The 16826-nt window shown below is 35.2% G+C and overlaps 1 protein-coding gene across 2 annotated transcripts in view; it reads left to right on the top strand.

The window, feature by feature from the left end:
• Positions 1–16826, top strand: part of SPAST (spastin) — a 46170-nt gene continuing 29344 nt past the window's right edge. Inside the window, exons 1-3 of one of the 2 annotated variants that reach the window (XM_039887456.1) lie at positions 1–759; positions 14495–14578; positions 16253–16336. In XM_039887456.1, the coding sequence (XP_039743390.1) occupies positions 351–759; positions 14495–14578; positions 16253–16336 (577 nt within the window). In that variant the 5' untranslated portion in view covers positions 1–350. Of the gene's footprint in view, positions 760–14491; positions 14579–16252; positions 16337–16826 lie in introns of both variants that reach the window. The other variant, XM_039887454.1, reaches the window with a different exon arrangement.

Here is a 16826-nt window from a genome sequence, read left to right as displayed (position 1 = left end):
ACTAGGAGCTCAGGGCAACAAAGACGGCGGCGTGCGCGCGCGCCGGAGAAAGACACGGGCGGGTGTGCGCGCACGGCGCCGCTCTGAGCTATATCAGAGGCGGATGAGAGGACAGACACGGGGGAGGAGCAGGATCCACGGACCGCTGGAGGAGGAGAAGGGGTTGTGCTCCCGGCCGTGCGAGGAGAAGGGGGCGGGCCGGCGACCGGCGCGTGAAGAGGCCGAGCTCCCGGGGCCGGCCGGCGCGCGGTAGTCTGTGGCCCTCGCTGTCCCAGTATCCGCTGCCGTCGCTTGGTCGCCGTCGGTCTGCGGAAGGCGGGTTATGGCGGCGGCGGCAGTGGGAGCTGTGAATGAATTCTCCGGGTGGACGAGGGAAGAAGAAAGGCTCCGGCGGCCCCAGCAGCCCGGTGCCTCCCAGGCCTCCGCCTCCTTGTTTGGCCCCCGCCCGTCCCGCCCCCAGGCCGGCCTCTCCGCCTGAGTCGCCGCATAAGCGCAACCTGTACTACTTCTCCTACCCGCTGTTCGTAGGCTTCGCGCTGTTGCGTTTGGTCGCCTTCCACCTGGGGCTCCTCTTCGTGTGGCTCTGCCAGCGCTTCTCCCGCGCCCTCATGGCCGCCAAGAGGAGCTCCCCGGCCGCGCCGGCCTCGTCCTCACCCCCCGTGCCAGTGCCGGGCGGAGAGGCCGAGCGCGTCCGAGCTTTCCACAAACAGGCCTTCGAGTACATCTCCATTGCCCTGCGCATCGATGAGGACGAGAAAGGTAACTGGAGGGCTGGAGGGAAGGGGCGGCGGCGCCGGGAAGAAAGCTGTGGGGTCACGGAGGGAGGGCAACACTTGCGTCCTTTTCCTGCGGGAGCAGGTGGTGCACCCGCGAAATTGATTCGCCCTGCGAGACTGCCTCCCCGCAGTCAGACCTTCATCCTCTACGATTCTCAGTTAAAGTCTCTCCCCTTGCAGGGCACCTTAGCTTTGTTGACTTTGTTTCAGACACCAGCTTTCCCCTACACTGCTCATGACCCAAGTCCTTATGAGACATCCAGACGTGCTGGTGACAGTGACAGTTGTCCCAGAGTGACCACACGGATCCTTTATAGTACTGTAAACTGTGTGGCTTCCTTTAAGCCAGGTTTTCAAAAAGGGTTTGATACCGAAGAAGCTGTGCCTTGTTTTATAGGCTTTTAATGAGAGTACGGTAGAATTAGAAGAAAAGAACAAATGGCGATTTAATTTTGAAAGGAACAGCTGCATACGCTTATAGCTGAATTCGCATTTTTTAAAGTTTAATGAGTCATTTTTATCAATATAATGACTCCTAAGTTTTTTTCAGTGAAGTTCTGTTTTAGCATAAAACTTTCGTCTCCAGTTTATTTGATTTTATCTAAATCAGTGTTTCAAGCTAGAGTCTCTGGTTTCTAAATCGAAATGTTAAACGAAGGATTTCCTTTAATGTATTTTAGTCTTTCTGTGTGCCAGGCACTGTGCTCTTATCTTTGCCTGTGTTAGCTATTTAATCCTCACTATTACTCTGTGAAGGTACTGTTAGTGTTAGCATTTTACAGATGAACACACTGAGGCTCAAAAGATTAAAGGTCACTCCAAACCTATGCTAATTACTAATGAAAAATTTCTTTATGGAAGATGGTAAATGAAGTTAAAAGGAGTCTTACAACATTTTGAAAATCCCTCCTTTAATCCCGACTCCAGTATGCTGAGATTTTCCCCCTAACCAAAGAACACTTTTCTACCACACCTCAATTACTCACTTGCATTGTCCTTTAGTTTAAAAAAAAAAAAAAAAGGAAAGCAGTCCGCACTTCATTTGTAGTCTCTCTCTCCACGAAACTGTTCTAGAATTTCAGTTTTGTTGAAACCCATTTCTTTTGTGGGTCCTGGGAGTAAGAAGTGAGATATAAGGAAAGAGGGGGGTGTTCATGGTTTTAGAGTGTGAGGACAGAGTGGAGGTTAAGAGAGTTCAAGGAAGGAGACACATTTAAGAATATCATGTATTTGTGGAAGTGTTTTGTTAGCTGCTTCATTCTTTACCACGAACATCTTACAAACATCCAAAATGTCTTGGAGAGGATGAAGAAGGGTATCATCATCTCTTCCTAGTTTTATTGTAGTACCCTATTAGAATAGGGTCCTCTGAAATTTACTAATCTAGGTCCAAAGATGTTTCAACTAGATTAACTATATTTAAGGGTAGACTAATTGTTGTGTTTAGGAACAGAATGCCAGAAAATACAAGGAAATGTTAGTTAACACTAGGTGATAGGAGTTGGGAGGTGGAATGAGAGGTCAAGGGAAACCTAGGTATGAAAAAAAAAGCGCCCTAGGTTCTTAGATTTAAAGTGAAAGTTCCATGTGAGGGTTAAGTGACAAATAGAATTTGTGCCTTGGGTTTCGTGCCAGTGACATATCTTTGAGTATCACATATATGCCTATATCTATTCTATTTAAATCCTCTTAAAATATTTTTAATTATAAATATTTTCAGCAATGTGTACCTTTTATTTCACCCTCTTTGTACTGATGTTTCTATTCAAAGGTTTTTGCTGTATGCTTTAGTTTCTAAAGTGGACATCAGAATGGGCTATAACTCTAGTTTGAATTCTACAACTAATGCATCATATGCCAAAATAAATTAGTTCAAACTGAAACAAATTACTTATATATTTATTTTCCTTTAAAAATGAAGTAAAAATGAGTATATATTGTCATGGTTCCTTTCAATCTTGTTTTTCCTTTAGCATATTGACATTTTTGTATTTTAGCCTTAATCCAGTGGTTGTAAGAGTTCATATTTGAAGTCTATTTGCCTCTCAGCTATCTTTTGACAATATAGAACTTGTTTCCAAGAGAATTTCATTCTCTCCCTTCTGCACTGCATTAAAATATACATGAACAAATAGAAATAAGTTGGATAGGCAGTCTTCAAAGGTTTCCTAACTCTGTGGTAAATGATTAAGGGGCTTGTAATGTCATGCACTGCCATTCCCTTAGCAACTTGATTTAGCTGCTAAATGTACTGAGAGCTATTTTACTTCATCAGATAAAGTGGCTTATTTCAGACTGTAGTGTTAATTGAAACATTTGGTGCCTTGAAAAAATAAATCTTTTTAATAAAATAATGGGTAAATGCGGTTAATATGACGATATATTTATTTTGAATTTCATTCTTTCTAATAGCGTGCTCAACTTTCTCACTGAATTTTCACAAAGGCCTAAGTTTGTCTGAAACCAAACTTTTAAATAGAGAAGAAGAGCACAGCAAATTATATTTACCTAATATAAGGCCATATGAAGTCTGTTCATTAAAGCAAACTTTTATTGGGTACCACTTAATTTGCACAGCTCTGCATTCTAGGTGTTGCTTGAGAAAAACTGACTTCCTCTCCAGTGAGATCTGTTAAGATAGCATTTATTATGTGATTAAGAAATGTGTATATATTTTCATGTATATTACATATCATTTTTTTCAAGGAGTTAAATAGTTTAGTGTATATTTTCTTAAATTGTTGAACATCCTTGGAAAACTGATAACCTATGATATCCATTGTATATATGGAGAAGCTGAAATTTTTTCAATTAAATTTTACTTTTTAAGTTAAATTTTTTGGGGTGACATTGGTTAATAAAATTATGTGAGTTCCAAGTGTACAAGACTGTCATACATCATCTGTGTATATTGCATTGCATGTTCACCACCCAAAGTCAACTCTTCCATCCTGATATATTGGACCCCCTTTACCCTTTCTTACCTCCTCCTCTCCCCTCTTTCCTTCTGGTAACTAATAAACTATTGTCTGTGTCTGCGAGTTTTTGTCTTGTTCATTTGTTGCTTTTTTAGTTTCGTATGCCACATATGAGTGAAATCATATGGTTCTCAACTTTCTATCAGATTTACTTCACTTAGCATGATAATCTCAAGATCCATCCATGCTGTCTCACATGGCAGTATTTCATCTTTTCTTATGGCTGAGTAATATTCCATTGTATATATTTACTACATCTTTATCTAATCATCTATTGAAAGTCACTTGGTTGTTTCCATGTCTTGGCCACTGTGAATAATGCTGCAGTCAACATAGGGGTACATATCTCTTTACAAATAAATGTTTTCAAAATTTTGGGTAGATACCCAGAAAAGGGATTGCTGGGTCATATGGTAATTCTTGTCTTTTTTGAGGAATCTCCATACTGTTTTCTGTAGTGGCTGTACCAGTTTACATTCCCACTAACAGTGTATGAGGGTTCCTTTTTCCCGTTCAACCTCTTCAACACTTGTTCTTGCTTGTCTTGTTAATAGCCATTCTAACAGGTGTGAAGTGGTATCTCATTGTGGTTTTTATTTGCATTTCCCTAATAGCTAGTGAAGTTGAGCATCTTTTCATATATCTGTTGGCCATTTGTATGTCTTTTTGGGAAAAATGTTCATGTCATATGCCCATTATTTAATTGGATTGTTTGTTTTCTTGGTGTCGAGTTGTATGTATTCTTTATATATTTTGAATATTAGTCCCTTATCGAAGGTGATTGCAAATATCTTTTCCCATTTGGTTGGTTGCCTCTTTGTTTTGTTGATGGTTTCTTTGCTATGCAGAAACTTTTTAGGTTGGTATAGCCTCGTTCATTTATTTTTGCTTTTATTTCCCTTGCCTTTGAGGTCAAATTCATAAAATCCCCTCTAAGACCAAAGTCCCTAAGTTTAGTACCTATGTTCTATGCAATTTATTGTTTCAGGTCTTATGTTAGGTCTTTGAACCATTTTGAGTTAATTTTGGTGTATGGTGACAGATAGCAGTCTAATTTCATTCTTTTGCATATGGCTTTCCAATTTTCCCAGCACTGTTTATTAAAGAGGCTTTCTTTTCTCCATCATATGTTTTTGGCTCCTTTGTCAAAAATTATTTGCCCATATATGCAGGTTTATTACTGGGCGCTCAGTTCTGTTCCATTGGTTTGTGTGTTTGTTTTTCTGCCATTCCATTCTGTTTTGATTATTGTCACTCTGTAATATAATTTGAAGTCAGGGAGTGTGATACCTCTGGCCTTGTTCTTTTAGAGAAACTGAAATTTAAAGAGTAAACTCACTGTAGCAGAAGCAGGAACAGAGTTTAGGTGAACAGACTCATGAATTTATACTTTTTGTTTTATACTAAGCAGGTTCTCTGTTTGTAATGTTAATACAGGGCCCCCATGGATATTTGGGAGAAAAGAGGAGGTTGTAATAGCTGTTCCTTGGATTAACCAGAACATGGCATAACATGTTTCACATGGCTCCTGCAGGTAAACAAGCCTGAGAAACCCTGGGTAATACAGCGGTGCAGGTTCTCTAGGTGTGGCTCGATTACCTCAGGTATGTAGGACAGTAAGGGCCCAGAATGTTATACGAAAGAGAGAAAGCCAGTTTCTCAGGATGTTGTAAAGCTGAAGAATCTAGCGTCAAGGACAGAAATTGTCTAAATGAAATCCTTTTCTGTTTATTCCTAGTCAGTTTATATTAAAATAGATCTTATAAAAATTTATTTCCATGTAATTTTATAATTCCATATGATTCAACCTTGAGATTTATTTAAAACACAAAATACTTGCCTATCCACATCTCTTTTCAAATGAAGGTAGAGATTCAGATAGAGAGTAGAAATCAGAAGTGTCAGATTTTGTATATTTTCTTTTACTCTCAAAAACTACTAGGCCCATTTGAAAGGGTTGATTTCAGATCATTTTCTTGGGCCTAATTAGATTCTCCTTTAAAGTTTCCATGATTAGAACAAGGAAAAAAATTATTCTGATGAGTGGACATTCAGATAATATACTTTTCCCAGAAAATAATATTATCTTTTATTAAATATACAATAAATATTTCACATTTCTCTTCGACAATATTTAGTGGCATTTGCACTAGAGACAGGCAGCCGCTGTTATGAACTTCATACCTTTTTCTATTTCTAGCTTTTTTTAATTGCAGTTTATATTTTTCCTAATGTACAATACTGCTAAACCTTCTAAAACTCACGTGTTAACTAGATTCCTACTCATCCTAATGACAATTAAGAAATAGCTAGTAAATGCGTATTAAATTATTGAAGAAGGATCTTCCCTAACCCTTTTTGCTTCTTTCCATTATCTTATTCCCCAATAGTAGTTGCTCTATCCAATAGTATTTGGATTTTTTTTTTTTTTAATTTCTGGCTAGATATAGATTTTCTACTTTTCTACTAGTTTTCCTCTCAACCAGTGAAGGTAGTAATATGCTGATGTAGCTTTTTTCTTTTGCTTCGTGACTTACAACTGCTCATGCTAAACATACTATAAAATAAAACATCTTTGAGCACACATCTTAGCAGTTGTTCATTCTGGTAAATAAGGAAAGAAAAATGTCAAAATCTATGATTTTCTTGGAGACTTGAATGTTTTACAGCTATATAGGTATAGCAGAGGCATGCTATCCTTATTCACATATCCTTTCTATTCTGCAGGTATTTTGTGCTACAGTAGAGAGGGAGAGAATTAAGTGTTCTCAAGTGGGCTTCGTCATTGCCTTTCAGTTAGCCATCACTAGGAACATAAACCTGTGGTTGAAGAAGTGGGATTTTATTTTACTTGTTAACCAGGGAGAACACACCATGGGCAACCAGGGAGTATCTCAAGAAAAGGGTGTTGGAAAGAACTTAATAGAATTTGGACTTGTGCTAGGCAGCAGGATTTCCCTCTGCATTGGATGCTGTCAAGAAGTGAAGATAATTCTATGATTCAGTATCTTAATCTGATCTAGAAAGAGGGAAGACTAGTGAGGCTAAGGTTGTAATTGATTAAGAAGCACTCCTTGGCCTGAAAAGAGGGATGTTGGGTATTTCATGGCTTGGACATAGTTCATGTTTTGTCTGTGTTTAGGCATGTGTATAGAGCGATCTTGTTTTAGTCTTGATCCATTATGGTCAGAGAGAGTGGCCTTGTGTGATGTTGATATTCTGTGAAATTGTTTATGTTCAACAGAACACCAAGGCTGATAGTACTAGGCCAGCTCCTGGATGTTGGGGCTGCTTTTCTCTTTCTCAGCTTTGAGGGTCTAATTTTATCCTTTTTAAATTGCAGTGCCTCTTATCCAAATTCACACTTAAATTCTGCCTATACAGGATCTTGGGCAAGTTACTTACTTCACTGAGATAACATTTGTAAAATGCTTAGTGTCTGTGCATAGTAGATCCTCAGAAAATGGGAACTATTATTGTTAATTCAACAATCCTTTTAAGATTACAGCCTCTAGAGATTATGTTAGTACATATGTAAACCTTGATACCTAGTTTACCTTTTTCAGGAAACAGCAGCAATGTAAATGAGATTTAGGGAAGAAGGAGATTTGGGGAAGAAGAATCACTAAAGAGTGATATAAAAATACTTTTGCTGATTGTGACCCTTAGTTGAGAAAAAAAAAAGATAGAAGTCTCTCGCTAACCTCAGTCCTCACTTAGTATCCTAGCTTTTTATTACAAAAGAGATAAAATGAATTTTTTGTACTCATGTGAACATTATTGCAAACTCTTAGCAGAAAATTTGGAAAACACAGAAAATGCAGAGAAGAAAATTAAAATTACCCACCATTCATAGTAAATACAAAAGACTTTAATGAAGATAAATTAATTGACATTCTTTTTTAAAAAATATATTTATTTATTTTGGTGACATTGGTTAACGAAATCCAGTAAGTTTCAGGTGTACAATTTAACAGTAAGGCATATATATATATATTGCATTGTGTGTTCCCCTCCCATAGTTAGATTTCTTTCTGTCACCACGTATTTGACCCATTTTACCCCATCTATGTCCCTCGTTCCCCCAGTTGACATTCTTAAGGTTTAAAGGTAATGTCCAAAACAAATGATTTCTTTACATGGAATTCAAAACCTTCTCAATTAAATAGGGAAATAAGTCTTTACTTCATAAATAAACCTTGAAGTTTAGAAAGAAAGCTAATATAGTCTTTTTGCTGAATTAAACAGAGTAGGTCCCTGTGGTTTATTGGGGATTAGCACACATTAAAATCTGAAAGATCTTTAAAGATATCTGTTACTCTGCTAATTGTGACACTCGTATGTTGCTAGCGGAAAAATAGGAAAATGGATACATTTGTTCCCTGGAATTGTTTGTAGACACTTAAGAACTAAATTAGATAAGTAAAAGCAGTGGGCTATGTATAACCTAAATGAGCAAAATTCAGAAGCATACAACTGTGTATACAATTCAGGAGTAGAAGGATTTAAATTAGTCAACAAATTTATTAAGTATAAAGATAATAAAAGTTTATTAAGTATAAAGATAAATGTTTACATACCTCTTTATTATTTAAAATATTATCACATAGCGTTTTTCATTTGGTCTTCAAAATGAAACAACTCAGATAAAAGAAATGGAATCTTGTTTTTAGGTAAAGGGATTGAAGCTCAGAGATACTAACTGACTTTCCCAATGTCATACAGCTATTAAATGATGAAGCAAGGACTTAAATCTCTGATCCTTTAACTCACATCTTGCAAACATGTATCTTCTCTCTCTACCTCCAGGTACTCTTGTTTTGACTATTCTTGTGTCAATCTGGGCACTGCTAATATGTGAATGAAAAGATACAGTAGATAATTCACAGATTAGGCTACTAATCTGTTTAAAGATGGATATTGTCAATATTTCTGTTGCTGGTGCAGTAACAGTTAAAATAATGAACAAATAGTGGAAGAAAAAATACTCTAATCTTAGAGATATTATTACTAATAACTTTCCTGAATTCGTCTACTTATATAAACAAATATTCATTAGAGGGGGAAAAACATGTTACACAAACTGATTTGTAGCCTTTTTCACTTAATGTATTGGGACTCTCCATTTCAATATATTTGATTTTTTTCCTCTTTCTAGTTTTAAGTACACTTCTTTAAAATATATATCAAGTACACAATGTATTGCTTAATAGTCAAGAAATGGAATATTAGACCAGAATCCTGCCTTTCTCATGCTCCCTTCCACTCACTCCCTTTCTCCATCTTTGCATGGATAGCTACAGATCGTAGATGTCTACAGATCTTAACTTCTAACATCATGGATCAATTTTGCCTAATCTTGGGCTTTATAACTACAATCATATATGTTCTTTTTGTGTATGACTTCTCTTGTTCACTGTTATGCTTGTCAGATTAATCCATGATGTTGCATGTGGCAATAGTTTGTTCATTTTCATTGTTGTATACCAGAAGTCAGCAAACTGCCTGTAGCAGATTATTTAGTAATTTTTTTATTGTGGTAAAACATAGGTTACATAAAATTTGCCATTTTAATCATTTAAAGTGTATAATTCAGTAACATTAAATACATTCACAATGTTGTGCAACCATCACTGCTGTTTCTAGAACTTTTCGTCATCCCAAACAGGAACTCCATACCCACTAAACTAACTCCCCGTTTCCCTTTCTCTCCTTCCGTATTTCCTGATAACCTCTGTTCTGCTTTCTGTTTCTATTAATTTTGCCTATTCTAGGTACCTCATATAAGTGAAATCATACAATATTTGTCCTGTGTCTGACTTATTTCACTTAGCAAAATGTTTTTAAGGTTCATCAGCCATATTGTAGCATGTATCAGATTTCACTCTTTTTTAAGGTTTAATAATATTCCATTGTATGTATATACCACATTTTGTTCATCTGTTGACAGACATCTGGGTTTCCATCTATTATGAATAATGCTGCTACGAACATTGATGTACAAGTATCTGTTCGAGTTCCTGCTTTCAGCGCTTTTGGGTATATATCTGCTTAAGAGTAGAATTGATGGATAATATGATAATTCTGTTTAATTTTTCGAGGGACTGCCAAACTGTTTTCTGTAACAGCTGTACCATTTTTATCTTCCTACCACCAGTGCACAAGGGTTTCCAATTTCTGCACACATCTATTAGTTTTAGGGGTTTTTTTTTTGTTTGTTTTAGGGTTTTTTAAAAAAATAATATAGCCATCCTAATAGATATGAAGTGGTATCTCGGAGTGGTTTTGATATGTATTTCCCTAATGACTTAGGATGTCAAGCATGTTTTCATGTGTATATTGGCCATTTGCATATTTTTGGAAAAATGTCTATTCAAGTCCTTCGCCCAGTTTTTCATTGTGCTTGATTTTTTGTTGAACCATTTAGTAAATTTTTAAGCTCTCTGTCACAACTACTTAACATTCTCATATAGATCTCATCTTCATTAGATCTCATATGGATGTGATCTAATGAAGGTGTATGTGCAAAAACGGGCAGCTGACTGTATTTGACCCTTGGGCCATTATTTGCCCTATATTATATAGTTCACTTGTAGTTCAAATTATTCGATAATAATTTCGATACAACAAGTGATTATAAGATTCTACCACCCCACCTTCTCTTGATTTGATGTAGTCTGGTTGGTTGAATTTGAGTGTTATTTGGAACTATAGGGGTAAGAGGGAAATGTGTAAGGGAAGCTAGAAGCTGTTAAAGTTTCTTGAAGGCCTTTTCTATGCTGGAGACTATTGGATGGTTTGATTTTTTTCCTGCCATAATGTAGTCAAAAGGGTGATCAAGTGTAGTTTCCCCTACCTGAAGAGATTAAAGTGATTTGAGTATGGGTTTCAGCCCTGTTCAGGCTGGCCTAGTTCATAACTCTTCAGTGATACAGGATCCCAGCTGAAATCCTGGGATCTGTGTCATTGCTTCTCCTGGGCATGGCCTGGAATTCATTTTTTGTCAGCTTAGTTCTATGAGCCTGCCGAAAGCTTTACTTAATTTCTCACTTTTGCTTTCAGAATTGGCAGTTGTTTCAAACAAAAAAGTGCCCCAAATGCCAGACTTACCTTTGTTGGCTTTTCTCTTTTTCACATTTTGATAATTTTCAGTTTTGAAAACTCCGATCCTTGAAACAGGTATTTCTAAAACGATTTTTCTGGCTTTTCTTTTCTAATCTAATCTTACTCTTGTAGTCAAAATTTTAGTTCTGATATTATAATCCAAGTCACAATGAATGTTCATATACATAAATATGGAATATTGCACTTTTAAAAAATCAGGTTTATTGAGGTATAATTTACATATGGTAAAATTTACCTTTTTAAGGGTGTATAATTTAATGAATTTTGTCAAACAGCTGGGTAACTATCACCACAGTCAACATATTGAGTATTTTATCACCTCCAAAGCTCCCTTATGCCCCTTTTGTGACCACTCCCTTCTCCTTCCTCTTAGCCCTTGACAATCGCTGATCGGATCTATCTCTGTAGTTTTGTCTTCACTGAGTGTCATACAAATGAAATCACACAGAATGTAGTCATTTGTATCTAGCTTCTTTCACTTAGCATGTTTTTGAGATTCATCCATGTTTATATATATATATATATATATATATATATATATATATATATATATATATATATATATATATATATCAGTTTGTTTCCTTTTATTGCTGACTAGTATTCAGTGTATAGTGGTACCACAGTTTGATAGTCCATTCACTAAATGATGGACATCTGGGCTGTTTCCAGTTTTTAGTTCTTATGAATAAAGCTGTTATAAATATTCATGTACAGATCTTTGAACTTTTTATTTCTTTGGATAAATACGTAGAAGAAGCGATTGCTGGGGCATGTTGTAAATATGTGTTAATGTCATAAGAAATTACTACACTCTTTTCCAAAGTGGCAATACCATTTTGTGTTTACACCTGTAAACATAGAAGTCTATTTATACTTCATCTTGTAATTTCTTTACCGTTTTGTATTAGGTACATAATGGTATCTTGTGGTTTTAATTTGTAGTTCACCAGCAAGTAATGATGTTTAGCATCTTTTCTTGTACTTATTTGCCATTGTGTCTCATCTCTGGTAAAATGTATGTTTTTGATCTTTTGACCACTATTTTTTAATGAGTTTTTTTTTTATTATAAGAGTTCTTTATATATTCTGGTTATAAGCCCTTTATTAGACATGTTGTTTTGCAAACATTTTCTTCCAGTAAATCTGTGGCTTTCATTGGTTTAACTCTCTTGAAGAACAGGAGCTTTTAATTTTAATAAAGTCTAGTTTATCAGTTTTTTTCTCTCAAGGTTTGTGATTTTCTATATTCTGACAAGTCTCTGCTTAAGCCAAGATTACAGAGGATTTTGTCTATATTTTCTTCTATAAATTTTATAGTTTTAGGTTTCACATTTAGGTCTGTAATTCATTTCAAGTTAATTTTTGTAGGTTATTATGCGTATGGATGTCCATTATTAAAGCATCATGTTTTGAAAAAGCTATTCTTTCTCCATTGAATTACCTAGTCAACCTTCATCAAAGTCAGTCAATGATATACATGTGGGTTGATCTTTGGACTTTCTCTTCTGTTCCATTGACCTATATGTCTATCTCCAGTAGTCGTATACTTTTAGATAAGAAATATCTGTGCATTTTATATTTTGTTCACTTACAAGATTCAAATAATGCAGTAGTCTTCTGCTTTTAGGTAAGAAACATCTATGCATTCGATATCATGCTTCAAATGATTCAAATAATGCAGTAAATCAAATACCTGTTACCAAACAATACTAATTAATTGAGTAATTATTTGTCTGTGAACTTATTTGTAATCAGTCATTTCATTTGCCTTCAGTAATATACTAAAACTTCATAAGCCATTTTGTTCAGATGTTGCCAATGAGAACTGTCATAGACTGCTATTATGAGTGTAAATTGGTACAAGCACTCTCAAAAAGCAGTTTGTAGGTTTCTGGTGAGTGGAGACTATGTAATAAACTACGACTCATCAATTCTACTTCTTAAGCATATAACCTAGAGAAACTAGCACATGTATATAAAGGGACAGGCACAAGAACATTGATTGCAGCATTATTTGAGATATCAAAAAACTGGAAACAACCTGAATATCTCTTACTTAGGTTGAATAAATTACAGGATGATATAGGATACCTATACAGAAGTCAAAATGAATGAACTAGATCTCTGTGCAGCAACACAGATCTCAAAAGCAATGTCAATTTTTAAAACAAAACACTACAAATAAAATATGAACAACACAAAAACTTGTACTAGAAAGATACACACTGAATTGATGATAGTGGTTTCTGGAAAGGAAAGGAGCACTGGAATGGGAAGAGGCATAAAAAAGGAACTTCTGTTGTATCTGTTAGATTACACTTTATTTTAAAAAATTTTAAGCAAAAGATATAGTTATCAATATTTCAACCACTAGACCACTAGAATGCAAATGTTATTTTACTATTTTCTGTAATTTCTCTTTTTTCCAAATTAGAAAACCCATAGATGTTTTCTTCATAAAAAATAAGATAAGCATCCAAATAGTTTGAGTTCATTCACAGACTCTTAATAATTTCTTCATATGTTATTATCAAGTACTTGTTGAGCACTTCCTCTGGACCAGACACTATGTAAAATACTAATGGCACTATAATAAGTAAGAAATTACCCTGTCCCAGGGGCTGAATCTAATTAGTGATTTGTTTTTAGGACGGAGGAAGGGGTAGAAAGGTAGGTAGTACACACTCATAAGGGGACAGCATTTCTTGGTTGTTGTGTGTGGTGTTTATAATGACTAGTCTGTGCTATCAAGGGAGTCATGATATTTTATTGATTTTGAAATTTCAATAAAATATTAATGAATGACATGGGGATTTTTGTTTGATTAAATAGGGACATGAGTTGGGAAAAAAATGAAACACTGTACTAATAGGTTATTCTTGCCATAACTTTACTATATCTCTGTATTAGCCACTCAGATGTTTTGCAGATTTTAAGGGCTAAGAAATTAATTTTCTGAAACAATGAGATTTGCATGTAATTGATATCGCTTTACGGAAATATCCTACACACATTTTGATTATGTTGAATTTTTAGATCCTATTTAAGCTGAACTTGGATTAAGAATTAATGTTGTAAACCAGTCATTTGTTTCAAAGAAAATAGAAATGTGTTACTAAATGCCACACTTGTAGTAATCTCATGTACCAGTTCTCATGATGCAATCATTTGTTAAATAAAAATGAACTCTAGAAAGAAGGCACCCAACAAAGAACATATTACGTCAGATTTGAATACAATTAAAGTGTTTTTTTCCCTCACTTATTGATGTCACATTTATATTTTTAAAATATTTATTTAAAATAAATTCTCCCTAAATAAAAATTCTTTCCCTAGTATAGCATTTCAGTGGTTATAAGCATCAATACCATGAGTCAGTAAAGAACTCATAGCCCTACAATTTTGAGAATCATTGAAGTCAGTAATCCCCTCTTGGGGATTCATATATATATTAGGATGCTAAAGATACTAAGAAGTCATGTAATAATATTTCTCAGACTTGTTTGATCACAATTCTCTTTCATGTATTACCTAATAACAGCATGCTTTGGGAAATGTTTAGTATATTTATACTTGTGATATGTACAAATAGTTATTTCTATTTTAAAGCAGGACAAAAGGAGCAAGCTGTGGAATGGTATAAGAAAGGTATTGAAGAACTAGAAAAAGGAATAGCAGTCATAGTTACAGGACAAGGTAAGGTTATATTTACATTTTAGTAGTCATCCAAATTATATTCGCATAATTGCCCTGATTTCAGATCTTTTTATCTTAATAAAAGTATTTAATAGATTTTTAAATGTTATTAATGTTTGTAGACTTACAGTTAATGCTTTATTACCTAGGCTAAAAATGAAGTTATGCTCAGACTGTAGTAGTCAGGCAAAAAGCAGTATACTGTTTATATCCTTTTTAGACCCACTCGTTGGCAATGTTTTAGCCCTATTGTTAGCCATATTTTTGAAACCTGGTCCTTTCCTCATTGTCCAGGCAGGGAAGGAGTGGTTAGTCCACAGACTCCCCTTTACATTTGTGGGTAATGCTTGACTTCACGTTAGAATACGAGCATTGATTCATATTTATTAAAACCAAAGCAGTTATTTCTCACCTTTACTATGCTATCACCTCAAATAAAAAATGAGTCTAATATTATCTTAAAATATAGATAACATTTATTGTACACTTACTGTGTGCCCAAGCATCATTGTACATCACATGTATTATCTCTTTAATTTTCACCATAACCTCACACTCTTAGGCTGTGACTGTTATCATTTTTATTTTTCAGATGAATAACCTTAAGTATAAAGAAGTAACTTGCCGGAGGCCTCATAGCTAGCAAGTGGTAGAGTCAGGATTTGAACTCAGGCAGTTTGACTTCAGAGCCTGGATTCTTAAATATATGCTGTGACTGTTGTGTAGTACATGGGTACCGGTATTAAATAAGTAAAGTACTTCAGTTTGTCATAGCTAAAATAAAATCAGAAGCAAAAATTATAATATGTAGGCTAAAAATCTTAGCCCTACGGATCAGTCCACCCCATGGATGTTTGTTCTCTGGCTGGCTTACTCTACTACTTATATCCACTAATCTCCAATAATTATAATGTGTCCAATATTTACACCATATTTTTTCCTCTCTTCTTTTGATTACTTCTTTTGATTCTGTAGCTACTGCTCTCCTTAAAAGAGAGCAGAATTGAATAAGTAAATATGGGAGGTTGGGCATTTGAGACTTACATTAGTTTGAGTATGACTTTATGAATTATATACAGAATATATTTGCTGTTGTCAATTGCATAGAAGAGTGAAGAAAATGAGTTGGTTATTAGAAATAGTTTTTCACTGAATCAAAAATGCCTTCAATTCTACCACTAAGAGAAAAAACAATGTCAGTTAAACTGCATATTCTCTTCTTGTCACTTGGAGTTTGAATTTTAAATCTTATCGAATATGCTATCTTAATCTTATGTAGACATAGCTACAACAGCAGTGTTAGTATCTGTGACCAAAGTTGTGCATTTGCAGGCAATAAACTATGTTATGACTGCAGCCTGGCTGATAGTATGAGTGAGTTGGCAGTGATTGTAAAATACATCCCAATTTCAAAGTTTTTTAAAAATGTGGGTATGGGTGGGTCTCAAAATCCATGAAAGACACATGGAATCTGTGAAATACCATAGTAGATCTGAAACCAGCATAAGGAACTGTAACTGATTTTTTAAAAGATATTATTTGAAAATAATGTTTTCTTAATTTTTTATAAAAACTGATTCCCCAAGAGATCAGTTGGGGTGATATTTTATCTTGAAGCAATATTAGTAGAGAAACGTTAATATTTTTATTATTTTTTCTTTTTATCTTTTTCAGGTGAACAGTGTGAAAGAGCTAGACGCCTTCAAGCTAAAATGATGACTAATTTGGTTATGGCCAAGGACCGTTTACAACTTCTAGGTATCAATTAATGAATTGTGTAATTGGAATAAGATGTATCTGAAATGTGTTCAGTGAAACTTTAAATGCAGGTGGAAATAGACCAATGATCTTGCAAATGTTATCCAGGCTTTTTTCCTTAACTCCCAGAAAATTTCTAACATACACAAAATAGAAGAATATATTGATAATTATCCATCACTCAGGTTTAATAATTATCATCTCATGGCCAGCCTTGATTTATCTCTACCAAGGGCTTGCAAAACTACAGCCCATGGGCCAATCGCAATTTATTGCCCATTTCTATAAATTGGCACACAGCTACTCTCATTTCTTTATTTATTACCTGGCTGCTTTCATGCTATGGTAACAGTTACATAGTTAATACAGGGATCATACAGCTCTCAAAGGCTTTTAATATGTAGCTTTAAAAAATATTTTAGTATTTACTATCTAGCTCTTTCCATAAAGTTTGCCAACCCCAGTTTATATCTCTATCCATTTTCTCCCA

This window comes from Pteropus medius, unplaced genomic scaffold (genome assembly GCF_902729225.1).
Source record: "Pteropus medius unplaced genomic scaffold, Ma_sr-lr_union100, whole genome shotgun sequence".
Lineage (NCBI taxonomy): Eukaryota > Metazoa > Chordata > Mammalia > Chiroptera > Pteropodidae > Pteropus > Pteropus medius.
Note: the sequence above shows the minus strand (reverse complement) of the source record. Positions and strands in the feature narration are given on the sequence as shown.